This window comes from Megascapheus bottae, chromosome 3, assembly GCF_031878675.1.
Source record: "Megascapheus bottae isolate mThoBot1 chromosome 3, mThoBot2.hap1, whole genome shotgun sequence".
Lineage (NCBI taxonomy): Eukaryota > Metazoa > Chordata > Mammalia > Rodentia > Geomyidae > Megascapheus > Megascapheus bottae.
The window spans coordinates 67,642,084-67,661,310 of NC_143511.1; the positions used below are offsets into that span (position 1 = coordinate 67,642,084).

Here is a 19,227-nt window from a genome sequence, read left to right on the forward strand (position 1 = left end):
GAGGCTCAAGTGGCAGAGATCTAGCCTTGAGAAAGTCCAACGACAGTGCTCAAGCCCTGAGCTCATGCCCAGGACTGGCAAAAAAAAAAAATCCCTGAGACAGTACCTGGATCATATTAAGTATACAATATACTCTTATTGTGGGGCCCGGTCTTGAATAGTTTACTATCAATACTATGGGTATAAATGAAGAATTGGAAGGAGTGGCCAAGACTTCAGGCTGATTCCTAATACCCTTTCTTTCATTCTTTGATGATAACAGTCACCTGACTTATAAATGGATGCAGTCGCCCTGAGCAAGAGTTACAATCCCAGGCTCCCTTGCAGCTAAGTTACAACCATATGACTTCATTCTGGAGGTGTGATGTAGCTACCAGGAGGAATCTTTTGAAAGAGCAACTGCCCTTTCTTTGATTTCTGGTTCCTTGCTCTCTGGAATTTAGATATGCTCTGAGGTAACCTTGAGACTAAAGCTGCATATGATGGAGCATCTACTGGAAAGATGCATCTCTAACCAGTGGCACACAAAGTCAGCCCTGGGCTACTAACCTCAATGTTATGGTAGCAACTTTGATTTGGAGAAATTCCATTATATCCAAACACAATACCAACTAGTATCAAAACTAAAAAGAATTTTCAAAGTGACTTAGAAGAATAAATGCTGGTCATGTCGTTCATTGAATCAGTCAGAACTCAGAATCAATGGACTACCTCTAACAGCTTAGAGTTGAGCAGTGATAATGTAAAAGTGCTTCTCTGTGTTTATAAAACCGTTTCTGTAGCTAAATGAGGTTGAAATGGCTTGGGGAATCTTCTTTTTTTTTTTTTTTTGCCAGTCCTGGGCTTGAGCTCAGGGCCTGAGCACTGTCCTTGGACTTTCTCAAGGCCAGAGCTCTACCACGTGAGCCTCAGCACCACTTCTGGCTTTTTGCTATGTATGTGGTACCGAGGAATCGAACCCAGGTCTTTGTGCATGCTAGGCAAGCACTTTAACCACTAGGCCAAACTCCCGGCCTCTTGGGGAATCTTCTTTATGGAAAAGAGCTGGTAAGGAGACAGAATTCTGATCATAGGATTGGGAGTCAAGAGTGTGTGTCTCTTTGCCCTATCCTTATTATCAAGACTAGTGGTGGGTTATTTCAGTCCAGATAAACTCTGTTAATGGTATGGTGTACAGCAGGGAAAAGAAATGACTGCATTTTTTTTTTGGAGTATATACTAGCCTTGGATCTTGAACTCAGGGCTCTTTCTTGGTTTTTGCTTGCAAGGCTGCTACTCTACCACTTGAGCCTCACCTCCGCTTTCTGCTTTTTGCTAGTTAATTGGAGATGAGAATCTCCTGGATTCTTCTGTCTACATGCATTTTTTTTTGCCAGTCCTGCAGCTTGAACTCAGGGCCTGAGCACTGTCCTTGGGCTTTCCTCAAGACTAGCACTCTACCCCTTGAGCCACCTCACCACTTCTGGCTTTTTCTATGTATGTGGTACCGAGGAATCGAACCCAGGTCTTCATACACGCTAGGCAAGCACTCTACAACTAGGCCAAACTCCCAGCTCCTAAGTGCATTTTTTAATAGATTAATAAATACCTGGAATGTAAACAGATGGCAAAGACAGCGGAAAACACAGCTATTTTGGAAAAGAACTATCTTTGGAGTGTGAAAAGCTAAAGACATAATCAGTATTTAAATATCTGCAGGGATATTAGGGAAAGTTTCTGTAATCTTTCCCTGAGTGGTTCCAAAGACAGGTTTCTGTTTCATTAGTCAATTAATGTGTTAATCATCTATTACTAACAAGCTGTGACATCAACTACTAATTGTCCTACTCAAAAATAGATTCTTCCCTTCTTCCCTTGGAATATAAATAAACCTAGACACCATTCTACCTAGCAAATTATCCAGCTGAAACACAACCATTCCTTGAAGTCTGAGCTTGCCACGTGGCTGAAGTAAACTAAAGTATCATGGGGATTTTGTTGCTGCTGTTGTTGGTGCTGGTTATGGGGGCTTGAACTCAGGGCCTGGATGCTGTCCCTGAGCTCTTGTGCTCAAGGTTAGCATTCTATCACTTGGGGGCCACAGTGCCACCTGATGGGAGATAAGAGCAGTAGTTGACTGAAGATAAGAATCTCACTGATTTTCTTGCCTGGTCTGGCTTTGAACCAGGATCCTCAGATCTCAGCCTCCTGAGGAGCTAGGATTATAGGCTTGAGCCACCACGCCCCTGGTTTATGATGGGGGGGTTCTTTTTTTAACATAGTACATTATAATGGGGGTTTCTAAGGAAAGTCTTCCCTTCCTGATATTGATAACCCCCATGTTTCCTCCTCACCTGACCTTTTGACTGTCTAGAATGTAGGTGTGAGATGTGACAAATAGCAGTGATTTTAGGAGCGTGAACAGAAATTAGTCACTAAAGATGGCAGAAGTGAAGGGCAGAAGGAACCTGGCTCCTAGAGGACATTATTACGTGGCTTTGCCACACTGGGCCTCCCCCTTCTTCTGGGCTCTTTGCTACAGAGGAACAAATCCCTTCCTGTTGCAATCACCATCCCAGGATTTAGTTCAATGAAAGCTGACTTGACATCCTACCCCAGATGTAAGGACTTCCAAAGAACAAAAGATTTTCAGATGGAATCACAGGTTTTCCTGCTTCTCAGACAGCATCTGAGAACTTCAAAACTGAAAAAGTCCCAAGATGAACTTAGTTCTGAGAGAGAGCAGTGCCACATGCAGAGAGTCCAGGGAACCTTGTCCACAGGAGATGTAGGGTGACAGCATTCAGCACGAAATGAAAGGATTATGACCTTTAAAACCAATTTCAGTCCAAAAAAAAAAAACCTTCTAATAGGTAGATAGGAAGAGAAATAGACAGCCAATAGACTCAAGCAGCCTGCTTTGTTCACAGGACAGATACGATTTTTTTACTGTCTTTGCTGCTTATTTTGTTTTTATTTTTATATCTATTAGTTTGCTTTAGGTTGCATAATTTCATCCACATTTTTTAAAAATGCATTCGTCAGCTCCCAAGTGACATAGCCAATCTCCTAATGGATTTTCTTTGTTCCATTTGTAATGATGTCATTGACACCTACTTTATTTTTTTAAAGCCTGTCTTGAATTTACAAAGTTATCTTGAGGCATCAACATTTTGGTTGTCAAATAATAATGAATTTATGATTTTAGTCTATATTTAAAGCCACAGTAAATACAACCCATTCTCAACTGCATGGACTGGTACATTTTTGTCCTATAAACTAACCATTTAAAAATCACTTCTGGCAAAATTTCTGTAAATATATAAATGTTCTTGATCTGTGGACAAAGATGGGGTGGGGACTCGTTGACACTTCCCCAGATTTGGTGACTGATTCCTTGATGGTAACCTCAAGGCTGAGATAACAGTGGCCTCTATCTGGCTTTGTGACTGGCAAGCTGGACATACTCAAATGATGTCTGCTGACAGAAAGAATGAAAGGACAAATGAATGGATAAATCCATTTGAAGTCTGATTGTCTCCAGGACAGACTTTGAGGGAATAATGTGCAGAGGGAGAAAGTGAGCCTTGTGGGTAGTGCATCACAGTAGGGAATGTAGGGAAGGCAAAGGATAGTGCTTAAAGTGGAAATTAGTGGAGTAGGGGAGGGGGGCAGAAAGGGGAAGGGACTGTGACTTAATGCATCAGAAGCTAGGGATGCAGGAAGCTGCAAAACCTGCTCACATCTTCTGTAGTAAACTTTGAGGAGTATAGACTTACATTCAGTGTAGCTGAACCTTCTACAGATGGATGGGACCTTAGAAGGAGATAGGATGTCTACCTGGAGAATTTGTATTCATCCTTGAGATGGTAGCCATAGCAAATGTGCTTGACTGTGGTGACACCAGCTGGCTGAAAGTCACAATTCAACTCAGCCCTAAAATGTACACAAAATGTTTTCTTTCATGAGGCCTGCATTACTGAAACATCTTAGTGTTTGAAAATTCACAATGACCATTAACAAATCCATCCTTAGTGTCTGGAGGATTCTAGATTTGAAATTTGTGTCTTCTTTTTACGGGCTTTCAAGTACAATCAATAGAAACTTAAAAGCACATTGTCTTTCAGTTACCATAGGTGTTTGTTTTTGTTGTTGTTTAGAACAAATGGTCCAATTTTATATTCCTGTGAAACAATGCCAACCTTTGGATTTCCACAGAAAGACTACTAAACCTTTTTAGTAGGGAAATTATTTTATATCCTTATCTTAGGTAAGTACAAAGCCAGTTCTAATTTCTTATGGAAGATTACAAGCAGGATCAAGAGTAAAAAGCAGCCAGGCACCAGTGACTCATGCCTATAATTCTAACTCCTCAGGAGGCTACAATCTAAGGATTACAGTTCAAAGCCAGCCCAGGCAGGAAAATCTATGAGACTCTTATCTCTAATTAACCTCCAGAAAAAACGGAAGTGGAACTATGGCTCAAAGTGGTAGAGCACTAGCCTTGAGCAAAAGGACCTAGGGACAGTGTCCATGCCCTGAATTCAAGTCCTCTGACTGACCCAAAAAGAAAAAAGAAAAGAAAAAAAAATTTTTTTAAAAGCCATGGGCTGGGAGCATGGCCTGGTGGTAGAATGCTCGCCTAGCATGCACAAAGCCCTGGATTCGATTCCTCAATATCATATACACAGGAAAAAAAAAAAAGGCTGGAAGTAGTGCTATGGCTCAAGTGGTAGAGCTCTAGCCTTAAGAAAGCCCAAGGACAGTGCCCAGGCCCTGAGTTCAAGCCCTAGGACTGGCAAAAAAAAATCCCATAGTGTCATAGCATGGAAATGTGTGTGTACTGTGAGAAGGTGACAACAATTCATCCTATTGAGAGAGTGGGGTTAAGTAATAAGATGAATCTTGAGAAATTTTGTTCTTACAGGTCATAACCTACCAATTCAGGAATTACAAGAGGAGAGAGTGACTTGTGCTAAGTTGTAGAGGCATGAAACAGCATGAGGAAAGGGATGACTCTCAACAACTTTGCTTTTGTAACATATAAATGTTGAAACAATGGGAGAGAAGGCCCAGGGGCCAGAGCATACCTCACCCATCTGCCATAGTTCCAGTTTATCTCAGAAGTAGTAAGTGGTTACCAAAGAGTTCCAATTAGTGATTTGCCTTCTTCTCAGCTTGTTTAGACCACTGAAATATCAATACACAGTGCTCAGATCCAACTGAGTCACAACCGCTGGCCAAAATGCTCTCCACTGAGAATTTCCCGCAGATTCATCACGAAACATTCCCAGTCCATTTGGCAATTCTCTGGCATTCTGGTAATTAGATTTGGCCTGAGTACTGGGACATTGAGTCCTTTCTGTGGATATCTGATAACTGAATGTCTGTGTCCCTTGGCTCCGACTTTCTGCACTGCTTCCTGTCTGTGTTATCAGACCCCCTTCTCCCTCGTATACAGCATTCTCTATCCCATACATGCAGGGAGAACTCCATAGGTGCCCGCAGTGGATCTTACTCAGAAACTGAAGGATGGAAGGTGTGCACAGCTGTGATCACACCAGTGATCAAGACCTCATAAGGAGGAGTCGGGGTCTTTTGTCTCACCCTCCTCCCAAGCAGCTGGGATTCTAGGCCTGAGCTACTGATGACCAAAACTTCTTTCTTTACCTGACAAAATGAGCTAATAATAACCTTTCTTGAGGATTCCATGAGAATAATGTGCAAAAAGAAATCCCAAAACCAACGTTGCACTGATATGAAGTCTTTTATGAATGTTGGCTCCTTGCCCTTCTTTCCATCCTACTCTTGTTACAAGCCCGCCACCAGAACACCAGTAAGCATACACCCTTCACACCCAGTGGTAAGCAGCCAGTGGTGTATGTTGTGCTGTATTTCCTGTGGGGCCTCCCTTTAGGACAGGTTAGCTACCTTAACAGCACTTTCCTTGGCTTACAGCTTTTCAGCCCTGATCTCTGTAAAGATTTTGAGCTCTTCCAAGGATGGAGTCTGCCAGTCATTAACCAGTCCCTGCCCCCCAAGAGGACTCCAGTTCTGTCAATATTTGTACAACAGATCAGGGCCACCAACTGATAGGATCTCCAAAGACACAATTTCTTGGCCTATGGACTGGGCTTGTCTCATCTGGACTGATAAGTAGCTTGTCCCTGACTGACCTCAAATCAGGAGAGGGTCTCTTAGCCACTCCTGCCTAAGTGTGACCATGCACTTCCTTTATGCAGATATTACAAAACAGACTGTTTTCTTACTCGTTAGCTAAGTCAACAACCTAATGTACATTACTCTGAAAGATAGGGTCCAAAGTTAATCTTTGACAGTCCCCATAGCAGGTTGTCTGCTGTTATGCATAACTAGTCTTAATACCCTGGAAATGCCAATGTTTTCTGGCAAACTTGTGACTGAAAAAGTTCTAGCAATGAGCAAGACAAAAACAAAAGAATCAAACACAACAGTTTGACAAGCATTACAAAAAGAAAAGACAAGTTCCCTACACACCAGTAGCCCATATCTGTAAGCCTGGCTACTCTGGAGGCTGATACGAAGATCATGGTTCAAAGCCAACTTGAGAAAAAAAAGTCCCTGAAATTTTTTTCTTTATTCAGCAAAAGGCCAGAAGTGGAGCTGTGGATCAAGTGGAAGATCACCATGGTTGAGTACTGCCTCAGTACCAGCACACACACACACTCACACACACGCACACACACACACACACACACGTTGTTGAAGAACTCTAGTGTTAGTCTCAGAGATATGTGGGGAAAAAACATTCAATTCGTTTGGATAGCTCTCAAAGAGGTAATTTGCCCATCAAGCCCTGAGAGACCAAGCTGGTACCCGGTAGGGTCGAAAATGATGATTTTTAAACATTGCTTTGCTCCACTGATACTTGAAGGATTCTAAAGTATGTTCAGAGAAACTTTATTTCTTTATTTTATTTTTTATTATCTAGGTAATGTATAGAGGGGTTTACAGTTACATTTTTTATTATCTAGGTAATGTATAGAGGGGTAGTAGATGCATTACTTCTCACACATTGATACCCCTTCTTGTGTTTTTATCCCTATTTCCCTCCTCCACCCCTCCCAGTCATCTTGTTTTCTCCTCATCCCTTTCCTATTTCAAATAAACAAATAAACATATATACAATGTACCAGATAACAAAGTCAGATACAGTAACGATATGAGATTAACCAAAGGGCAACAGAGGAGAAGAGAAATGACATAGTACATTAAGAACAACAATCACACAAGATAAAACTCTTGTTTCCATATCCAGAGATCCGTTCATTTAGTCTCATCCTACATGACCTTATGTATCTAGTACTGTGAGATGTATCAGTTTCTAAGGACAAGCCCGATGGTCATCTTTAAGAGAACATGGCATCTGGGCTGGGAGTGTGGCCTAGTGGTAGAGTGCTTGCCTAGCATGCACCAAGACCTGGGGTTCAATTCCTCGTTACCACATACATAAAAAAAGCCAGAAGTGGTGCTGTGACTCAAGTGGTAAAGCCCTAGCCTTGAGAAAGCCCAAGGACAGTGCTCAGGCCCTGAGTTCAAGCACCAGTACTGGTAAAAAAAAAAAAAAAGACAGAGAGAGAGAGAGGAGAGAGAGAGATAGAACATAGCATCAAGGTACAGCATTCTATTCAATAAACATTCAATATACTGTCAATAAAAATCAGTAAAAATACCAGGCACCAGTGGTTCACCATAGTTCCAGTGGCCCATAACCCTGGATACTCAGGAGGATGAGATCTGAGGATGGCAGTTCAAAGCAAGTCCATGCAGAGAAGTCCATAAACACTTACCTACCAGAAAAGCTGGAAGTGGAAGCATGGATCAAGTGGTAGAATGCTAGCCTTAAGTAGAAATTCTCAAGGATAACACCCAGGCCCAAAGTTCAAGCTAGGGCATGTGCGTGTGCGCACACACACACACCCTCAATGAAAATAATATAATAGCACTAAACTTCTAATGGCACAATACTAACTTAAAGTTGAAAAGAAAATGGGAAAAAATAAAAATAGTTTCTAAACAATGTTATTACACTGCCATGAGAGAGTGTGGCAATTTTTGTTGTTGGTGGCCAGACTTCTTATAACATTGTTGTCTACAAACTTCTGTTTTTTAAAGCCCGTGTCTGAGAAATGTATATGTCTTTACATGTCTTCTCACATGTCAATTTTTAAGGCTATATGTATAATTTCTCCTTTATAAATTGCTTCCAAATGAAACCTCCAATTTCATGAGATATGTCATATATCTCTCATTCCACAAGGTGGCAGTATCAGAGTTATTAAGTAGCTTTGGAGAATTTGCCAGGGGTTACCCGATGTACTGCTTTTAGTAGATACTATATAAGGTATGCTAATACATTGCTTTATTAGTTGTACACTATACATTTTGTATTGTTCTTGATATGCATTGATGCTTTCTTTATGTCACAAGAATACAATTACATTAAAGATCTTTTAACTTTGTATTTAAGTAATTCCAAGTAATAGAAAGTTTTCTATCCACACATTTTTCAGTCCCCAATATTTCTTTACTTCCTAAGTATGTTTCCACCTTTAAAACTAACAATAATCAAATAATATTAAATGTTTTTCTTTGTTTATTTTTCCCCATACTGAGGCTTGAACTCAGGACCTGTGTACAGAGCCTGGGCATTTTTATTTCAGGTTAGTACTCTACCAGTTGAGCCACAGCTCCGCATATGGCTTTTTGGCAATTAATCAGGGATGTTAGTTTCCTGCCTGGGCTGGCTTTGGAAACCCCCTTCCCTCCAGATCCCAGCCCCCTGAATAGCTAGCATCACAAGCATGAGCCACTAGCATCTGGCTCAAATGCTCTTTCTTTCTTTCTTTCTTTCTTTCTTTCTTTCTTTCTTTCTTTCTTTCTTTCTTTTTTTTTTTTGCCAGTCCTGGGCTTGGTCTCAGGGCCTGAGCACTGTCCTTGGACTTTCTCAAGGCTAGAGCTCTACCACTTGAGCCTCAGCACCACTTCTGGCTTTTTTCTATATATGTGATACTGAGAAATCGAACCAAGGTCTTCGCGCATGCCAGGCAAGCACTCTACCACTAGATCAAACTCCCGGCCCCTCAAATGCTATTTCTTAAAAACTGTTTCCCCCCCCCCCCCTAAGGAGGGTGACTCATAATGCTGAGTCCACATCCGTGTTAGCTATGGGCTCTTGCAGAACAGGCAGACTTTGCATGATACACAGTAGCAATCCAGAAACAAGAGGAGGCTGGTAGCTTTCCACAGATCTGCCACCACTGGAGTTCAACGTCAGTCTCCTTATACATGCTGTCAAACAGATACAGGGATAAGTAAGCAAACAAATGAGTAAGTAGGTTGGAGACATGGGGGAAAATGATGAAAGGGGTAACGTTGAAGAAGCACTGCACTCCTTAACGACATGTTAACTATTTACAGGTTTTAAAAAATAGTTAATAAAATGATTATCAATAGGTTACAAACGCATAAATAAGTGGGTTAAAGATGGTGTTTTATTCATTTCTATAACAAAATACCAAGTGTAGCAATAAAGTTTAAACTACAGCTCAAAAAGTACAAATATAGAAAATAACCTATAACCTTCAAATAATATTAATCTCTGACATATTTCATGTGTGTGTGTATGTGTGTCTGTCTCTCTGTGACATATATCTACTTTTCAGTTTAAGTCATACTAAATGTAAAAGTTTAGAGGTAAAAGTTTAGAGGTAATGAGATATATATTAAATAATATCCATCATCTGTTTCCTTAAACATGAACATTCACGTTATTGTTTTAAAAAAAAGTTCTCGGGCTGGGAGTTTGGCCTAGTGGTAGAGTGCTTGCCTAGCATGCATGAAGACCCGGGTTCAATTCCTCAGTACCACATGCACAGAAAAAAAAAAAACAAAATCTGGACGTGGTGCTGAGGCTCAAGTGGTAGAGTTCTACCCTTGAGAAAGTCCAAGGACAGTGCTCAGGCCCTGAGCTCAAGCCCAGGACTGGCAAAAAAAAAAAAAGAAAAGAAAAGAAAAAAAGTTCTCTAAGGGCAGAACTAAGATTTATAATTTTTTTCATTCAAACACTTTGTTTTATTTAATCATTCAATAATTCTTGTATTATTGAACTTACCTTTTTTTCCAAAATTAATAGGCTATTGGTAATGTTATGGTGATCATCCTTAAATAGAAATCTTTGCTTATATCTGCACTTATTTTTAAGAGTTCAAGAAACTGAGTTACTTATTGGATAAAAAAGAAGTTAACTTATAATCCTTGTTTTTTGTTCAGTGTTTATCATGATTATTAAAGTAACATGTTTTATTTAAGTTATGTAATAAATATTTCTATGTGAAAAACCATATGAAATATTTCTTTATCAGACTAATAACTTATAATTGTTGGTTATTTTTTCCTGGTAGATTCTATGTCTATTTCTATAATGTTATAAGGCCTATATCACTTTCTTAATATACACACATATATATAAACATAGGAGCTTTTATTTCTTTTTTGTTTGGTCGGTAGTGGGGCTTGATCTCTGGGTCTGGGTGCTGTCCCTGAGCTCTTCAGTTCAAGGCTACTGCCCTACCCCTTGAGCCATAGCACCACTTCCAGTTTTCTAGTGGTTAATTGGAGATAAGAGTCTCACAGTCTTTAGTGCAGGGCTGGCTTTGAACCGCAATCCTCAGATCTCAGCCTCCTGAATAGCTAGGATTATAGGCGTGAGCAACGAAGCCCAGCTAGGAACTTTTATACACTGCCTTGGTCATACAAACTATATCCTTAATATTCCAAGAGTATAGTAATTAAGTTTGGACTTTGTGGTGAACCATATCTGGGTTCACATACTGGCTGTTTTTTCTGGACATGGGCAAGTTACTCACTTCCCCATCTATAGCAAAATAAGGGTAATGAGGATTTCCTTATATGGTTCTGGAACAGCTGCTAGCAAGGATGTACCATTTGGGAAGTCTTCAGTACAGTGCATCGTCATCACTAGCAAATCATTTTGATATTGATGAAGTGATTCCAATTTTAATAAATCCTCCTATTGTATTTTTTCAGGTTGTGGGTAAGCAATAACTGGTATTTAAACTCAGTCCCTTGTATTGCTAGGCAAGAGGACTACCACTCGAGCCACGTGTCCAACCCATACATCCTTTTTTATTTTTTTTTTCTTATAGTGCTGGTCCTGTATTAAACTCAGGACCTAATGCTGTCTTTGAGTTTGATAGTGCTCTACTAATTGAAGCGTATGTCCACTGCTGGCTTTTTTGTGTGTGTGACTGATGAGAGAAAAGAGTCCTGTCCTGCTGGCTTCAAACCATGATCTTCAGATCTCAGTCTCCTGAATACCTAGTACTGGAAGCATGAGCCACTGGCCCCTGGCAGTCCTTATATTCTTGAATGATATAGAAAGCACTAACTTCAAATCTGCCGTATGTAATCTAAAAACACAACAACATTGCATTCATATCTTCACAATGGGTGTTAGCTTGACTTACTCACAAGTGAGTGATTCAACTCCACATATAGGATACACAATTTATATCCCATATTTGTAGGAAAGTCTGGAAGGGAATTGAGACCTGATTGTCCCAAAGCTTAGAGAGAATGCCACTGGAAAGAAAGCCCTTGTCACAACAAATTTCCAGATTCGTCATCACCTGTGATTTGGAGTTTATTGCAAATAATTTTTTAAAATCAGTCCTTAAGTCTGCAAATGTAAAAAGGATTTGTCGGGATGACTGAACGCATAACTTCCTCAGTTCCTATCCTTTCTTGCATTTTAGATTTTATATCGTATTTTAAGATCTGTCAAGGTTGTCCTGTGAACTTTCACTTTGAAATTCTGTTTAGTCATTGTTGGTCAGTATCTTTCCATTGAAATTTAGGTATGCTTCATATCTAAGAGCCTGCTGGCTGACTCTTCTTGGATTTCTATAAGAATGTCAAATTGAGCATTCCCAATTTTTTTTTTGGTTGGTCTTGGGGCTTTGACTCTGGGCCTGGGTGCTGTCCCTGAGCTGTCCAGCTCAAGGCTAGCACTCTACACTTGAGCCACAGCACCACTTCACACCACTTCCAGTTTTTTGATGGTTGCAGATAAGAGTCTCCAATGGACTTAAGTGCCAGGGCTGGCCTTGAACCACGATCCTCAGATCCCAGCCCTCCTGAGTAGCTAGGATTACAAGTGTGAGCCCCTGGCCCCTGGCTAAACATTCCCAATCTTGACTTCATTCTTGGTAAGTTGCAATACCACCCTTCTGATTGCTGGCGATGAAACGAAAGCACTGTCTTTAATCATTTCTTTTCTTTTCTCTCAGACCCCAGTCAGCTCCTCAGTAAGTCTTGTGAACTATTTTCCTATTGAAATCTCTGAGCCAACTCACTTCTCACATTCTCCAGGGCTGCTGCCCTCTATTCCCTGTGTGTAAAAATGCAATTGCTTCCTAATTTGTCTTCCTGTTCCCATCTTGTCTGCCTGGGATATTCCTTTAAAATCTAAAACAGGTCTTATCACTCCCCTGTGCCATTTGCCAGTTCATGCCAGTTATCATCTCCTAGCACCTGGCAATACCTAGTCTTTCTTATTTCTCTATGGATTTGCCTCTTCTGGATATTTTGTGCAAATAGAATTGCATAGTATGCAATATGTTTGTCTCACTTCTCTTAGCATATTCTCAAGGTTCAGCCCTAGTGTAGCCATCAGGGTTTGAACGTGATTTGAGCTGGTCCCCACCAAGAATTCAGGTGTTGAAACTGAATCCTCACAGCGAAGGAATTAAGAAGATGGAATGTTAGTCTGACTAAGATGTTTAGAGGTAAAGCCTTTGAGATGTGATTAGAGTTAAATAAATTTGTCAGCATGTAACACTCATGATTGACTATCATCCGTCTCATAAGAAGAGAGAGAGGCATTAAAGAAAACGCAATGTACGTGGGCATAATCTTTCTTTGGATTCCTGACAGGAAGAAATCCACCATCAAATGTGACCCCTCAACCATGGGACTCCAAGATCACAAATAAACCACTTTTATTAAAATGAGCTCAATCTATTTATTGCCAAGAGATAAACAGACTAATAAATTTGCATGTATACCAGTGTTTTCATTCCCTTGTATGGTTGAATAATATTTCATTATATGATATACCACATTTTAGTCCATCATCTTTTTTTTGTGTGTGGGTCATGGGGCTTGAGCTTGGCCTGGCCACTGCCCTGAGCTACTGCCCTACCCTTGAGACAAGACGCACTTCCCATTTTCTAGAGATTAATTTGAGATAAGGGTCTGAGGTCCTTTTGTGCTAAGGTTGGCTTTGAACCATGATCCTCAGATCTCAGCCTCCTGAGTAGCTAGGATTACAGGCACAAGCCACCGTGCCCAGCAGAACTTGTTCATCCTTTCATCCAGGTTGATTCATACTGATGGATATTTAGGTTGCTATTTATTTAGCTATTATAAATAATACTGCTGTGAACATCCACATCTGTTTTCTTGGATATATATCTAGAACCAGAATTACTAGGCCATATAGTAATTCTATGTTTTAATACAGCAGCTGCACTGTTTTATATTCCCAATAGCAGTGTGTGCATGAGGTTTCAATTTCTCTTCACCCTCAACCATTTGTGCTATCATCCATCATTTCTACTCCAGCCACCATAGTGGTTCTAATGTAATATTTCATTGTGGCTTTTTTTGGTATTTTTCTGACAACTAGTGATATCTGTTCTTTAGAGAAATGTCTTTTCAAAAACTTCTCCCATTTTTAATTGGGCTGTTTTCTTGTTGACTGTACGCCTTCATTACATACTCTGGCTACTTGACCCTTATAAAATACATGACTCGCATCTATTTTATCATTGTGGTCTTTCAGAGTGTCCTTTGGGGCATAAACATTTATCTTTTGATGGAAGGATAGTATCTATCATGTTTTCTCATATGTTCATTGTCCTATCCAAGAATCCAATCCAATCCAAGACCGTGAAGATTTAGACCTAAACTTTCTTCAGGGAGTTTATTTGTTTCACCCATTCATTTAACTCTTGCATTGATCGAGTTAATTTTGTGTATAGGGTTTATGGAAATGGCCCTTTTTGTGGTACTGGAGATTGAACTCAAGGTTCAGGAAGGCCACTACCACTCGAACCATACCACCAGCCCATTTCCATTGGTTATTTTCAAGGTAATGTCTTGCTTTATGCCCAGGCTATGGACTATGATACTGCATCTTGGGTTTTCCCGTTGAGGATGACAGGCACATACCATTGCACCAGCCATTGGTTGGGTTCACAAGATGAAATGTCATGAATTTTCATGCTCTGGCTGGCATCAAGCCATGATTCCACAATCTCTGCCTCCCAAGTAGCTAGGATTACAGACATAATCCAGTACGCTCAGCCAGAAAACTATGCTTTCTCCCATTAAATGGTCTTGCCATTCTTATCAAGGTCAAAATCAATGGACCATAGATGAAGGGATTTATTTCTAGATTCACAATTCTATTCCATTTCTTTGCTTGTCTTTATTAAAGTTTTGGTGTGCCTTCGTAAACTGAGGACATTTTGTTCGCTCACAAGTACGGTGAATATAGTTGAATGCTGATCTTCTTTTTCCCTGACAGCTGGCATGTAGGTGATCCCCATCCTTCTCTGAAATGGGAAGATTATGGGAAGGGAAGTCCATGTCTCCAAGGAAACAAGTGGACAAATAAAACCAGAATTGTAGTCCATATAGCTTGACTAAAAGGGTTGAAAACCTGATAGCTTTTACAGCAAGTGTAGCTTTGTACACTCATTTCTATCCCCTTAAATCTACCCAAGAAATATCTATACAACCCCACCAACCCTTTGAAGATTTCTATTTCTATGTATATATACATCCAGTGCAAACTGTTTGCACCAAAGTTACAAAAGACAATTGGATATCCATATAAAATCACTGGATATTAGATATTGAAAAAATGGGGAAATGGTAGTTCTAGTTTCTGACCAGTTGATTTACAACTGTCGTTTTGTCAATAATTAGCTAGTAAGCCAAATATCGTTCCAAGCCACTCCTGGTTAAGGGTAATAAAACCTTTTTATATGAGTATAATATAATGTTTTGTCCTTCTGTTCCACTTGAAGGAGTACATGTGCAAAAGTGTGTTAAACATATCCCAAATGGTGCTAAATTATTAACAAGCAGGTTGCAAAGAAAAGGATATCAAGACAAGGATTGCATCACTTGGAAATTATCCTTCTGTCTTTAGAGAACAAAGCTTTGCTGCAATTTGGCCCTGCCATAGCATCTAAGATTGATCTCTCTCTTCCTGTTTACTGGAAACCAGGGTTCTTAGAATAGCATGGTATAGTTTATGTCTTGTAATGTTCAATCACGAAGACAGCTGACACAGGAGGCCTAACTTTCAACCATGGAACAAAGATAGCTTTTTGCTCAACACACGTTCTATTACAGGATATTACAGCAAGGTCAGGAAGGCAGCTCGGACTTCTAAATGGAAGCTTTCCTCTTGTAGTTGCTTCAGACCACACCTTCCATTTGATATTATAAAAATTCCACAGTTTACTAGAAGACACCATTAAGAAACAGAAAAGTTAAGACATAGTCTAGAAGAACTACATGTCCAGAATATAAATAAATATATGTCCTCCCCCCGCAGCATGTTCCAACATAAATGCATGCACATGCACCAAAAGACATGCTCCAGAATGCTCATGGAAGGATTTATTTTGTAACGGCAAACAATCCTGAGACAGAAAAGGTCCTTAGGGAAAAATGAATATCTCTGAATTGATAGTTTAGTTAATAGCTCCATGCCAGTGTTTGTCCATTGGCTGTGATAAATGGACTGCAGTGATGTAAAAATGCTAATAACAGGGAAAACTAAGAGTAGAGCAGATGGGGATTCTTCATATTAGTTTTGCAAATTTTATAGGTCTAAAACTATTCTATAATAAAAATGTATTACGAGTAAAGCACTTTTATCTCCATCTCAGGGGAATCACAACTTCAGTATGAGCCTGATGTGCCTGCCACATGACCATAGCAGGCATCAGCCAGACTCAGCTGGCGGTCTAATTATAGGTCCTGTTATTTACAGTGGTAGGGGGGAAAACCATGAGAATTGGAATTGCAAGTAAAAATGTGTAAAAATCACAAAACATGGAAATTTAGATGTAATACTGTGGAAAACAGGAATGTTTTGTAATTTCTTCAGTGGGGAACCAATAGAGTGAAAGCAGTAGATTAGCATTTTTTTCTCCCTGCAGTTTGCCAAGTGGATTGAAATTAGGAGGAGGTCAAGGACAGGAGGGCCAGCAAAGAGGTAATCATTGCAACATGCAAGTAAAATCTCAAGACTAAAATTCTAGCATAAAACTTCTAGTAATTGTTTCAAGCAATACTGTTTTTGGTATTGGTTTTGGGGGTTGGGTGTTTTCTTGTTTGTTGACGCCATATACAACTTGTTTTAAGCACCTCGGGATATGCAGAGACTAATGTGGAGACAGGTATACTAAGATATCCTGCCCGATACTATCAGATAGTTGAATTGTAGAATTACTTCCTGTTCCCTTGTGCCGAGTCGAAGCTCTCCAGGCATCTTAGAGTCAGACTGAATATCTTGTCACCTCTGCTATTCTGCAGTGCCTTATATATGCTTGAAGGTCAAGCTGGGTCTCTGTTTCTCTTTTATCATTAAACAGTTCATTGTTTTTTTTTTATTGTTGAACACAGTGTTACATTTTGTCTTCCTGCTATGAGGTATTTATCATATCTGCATTATATCTGTATATGATATATACATATCCACATATCCATAACATTTTAAACTGTTTGAGAATAGTGCATATATCATAATACTTAGTCCCAAATACTTCAAAGTGTATTCCTAGTGATAAAAACTTCATTTTATGGAATGACAATATTATTATCTTTAGCGTTTTACTCAGTCACTGTGCTCATGATTTAAATCTCACTATAAGAATATCTATTATCCTGGTCTAATCTGTTTAGCTACGACTAGAATTATAGGAGTAAAAACTCTAAGTTTATTTACATTTCAGATTTGGTACTTTTGAGAATCAGAGAGAATTAGATTTTTTAATTAGCTTAGAATCTCATTCATTAAGGTGGCTTGATTCAGTCCAATTATCTAAAGACTTGTTTGTCATAGAATAATATTAATATCAAAAATGGCAAGTGGAAATCTATCATTTATTACGGACACCATTCTAAACATGTTTTATTTATTAATGCATTTTAAGCACTCTTAAAGGAATGCACCACAACTGGTTTTGTGTTATGTTTTGAGAAAAAGTAGGCCCAGAAGTACCTTGCCCAGGAATACACAATTAGGAGGGGTAACAATGTCCACCAAGAAACGTACTCACTACCTTACGTGTATAACCATAACCCCTCTGTATATCACCCTGAAAATAAAACTAAATAAAAAGAATACACAATTATAAGTGGTAAAATCAGGATTTGAACCTAGGCTTACTCAGATATTGTGTGTGTGTGTGTGTGTGTGTGTGTGTGTGCGCGCACCAGTACTGTGGCTTGAACTCAGGATCTAGAAACTGTCCCTTAGCTTTTTCCAGTCAAGGCTGGCACTCTATTACACGAACCACTTTGGGAGTTTTGATTATTAACTGAAGATGAGAGTTTCCTGGATTTTCGTGCCAAGCTGGCTTTTAACCGTGATTCTCCCATCCAACCTCCTGAGTAGCTAGAATTACAGACAAGAGCTTTTATATTTGCTGTTCTCGTGTGTGTGTGTGTGTGTGTGTGTGTGTGTGTGTGTGTGTGTGTGTGTGTGTATGTGTGTATCATCATCCCATATCATTTTTGGCTACTGACTGCTCCTCATGTGTTTTCTCTATTAAGAGAGCAGTATTCATTCTCTTGTGTGTATTTTTTTCAGCTCAAGAAAAGGTGACTGGTCCTCTCCTGAGCCCGGAAGAATGGACAGAGAGGAGGCTGTTGCAAGGGCCTCCCACTCACCAGCTGTTGAACCTCTGAGGAAGGCCTCGGGCCTTATTACTTCAATGGAAGCATGTGCCAAGGTTCCCCAGCTACCACCAGCCAAGTGGATTTTCTATGGGACTGTCTAATAAATGATTAATCCCAAGCATTCGATAGTAATCTGCCTTGAAGCAATGCCTTCAAACTTCCTGCTGCTTTCTCTTCTGGCTTTGTGTATGTTTAAGAACCATCCCTGCCTTCCTATCTAATTCTAGTATTGACCTGAAGTCTGGATTGGCTAGGGAATTCTCTTCTCTTCCTTCAGCCTGGGCTTGTCCTCTCTGACTCTGCTATTTATAGAGCTGATGTGGGTTAATAACTACTATTTATTGAGGGCCTGTTCCGTTCCAAGCATTAGGATTGCCTCTGTATGTGCATTTAATCCTCATGACAACCTGTGAGTTTGTGTCTAAGAGATCTATTTTTGCCCATGAGGAAAAGGAGACTCATAGAGGTTGTGTGCTATAGGTAAGATCACACAGACTGACAGAATAAGGATTTAAAGCTCTTCTAACTCCAGATCCACTTCGCAATAACATTGTGCTTTGTTTATTACTGCTGCAGAGATAATTATGTGCCCTATAATATCACAGTAGGTGTCACTGCATGGGGTAGAGGGTGTGATGCAAAGACATGACACTGGCCAGGGGGGAGGACTGGGGAGACTTTAGGGGCACAGAAGAATCACAGAATTATTTTTAAAGCAAAATAACATTTAATGTTCTTGTATGGCCTTTGCGTCAAATCTGACCCCCACCTTTTTTTCTTTTAAATAAAGTTCTATAAGAACACAGCTACACCCAATCTTTTATACCTTGTGGATGGCTGCTTTCTTCTTATAATGGAGACCACATTGTCCTCCAAGCCTAAAACATTGACCATGTGACCTTTTCAGGAAAAGATCACTGATACCCAATTTAGAGGACCAATTTATTATTTTTCCATTGGACTGAAATCTACTTAAAATTCATAATACTCTGATACTCACTATTCTAATGGTGATGGTAGACAATGAGTATAGGAGGTGGGAGTCTAACCAGGGCTAGCCAGGTAGGCTAGGCAACTGAGTCAAGGTCTCGGAGTCCCCAGTCAACTCCTAGCCTCACTCTTCTCTCCCTTCTCTCCTATCCTATTGCTTCCCGCAATACAACATGCTCAAATACTAATACCTTGTCCTGGAATATCTCT

At 39.9% G+C, this 19,227-nt stretch overlaps 1 protein-coding gene across 2 annotated transcripts in view; it reads left to right on the top strand.

Annotated features, from left to right (window-relative positions):
- The window catches only part of Slc44a1 (solute carrier family 44 member 1), a 170,337-nt gene extending 151,110 nt beyond the window's left edge, over nt 1–19,227 (top strand). The window contains exons 16-17 of one of the 2 annotated variants that reach the window (XM_090330366.1): nt 16,284–16,339; nt 17,939–19,227. In XM_090330366.1, coding sequence (XP_090186492.1) covers nt 16,284–16,339; nt 17,939–18,128 — 246 coding nt within the window. In that variant the 3' untranslated portion in view covers nt 18,129–19,227. The remainder of the gene's footprint in view (nt 1–16,283; nt 16,340–17,938) is intronic. The other variant, XM_090330369.1, reaches the window with a different exon arrangement.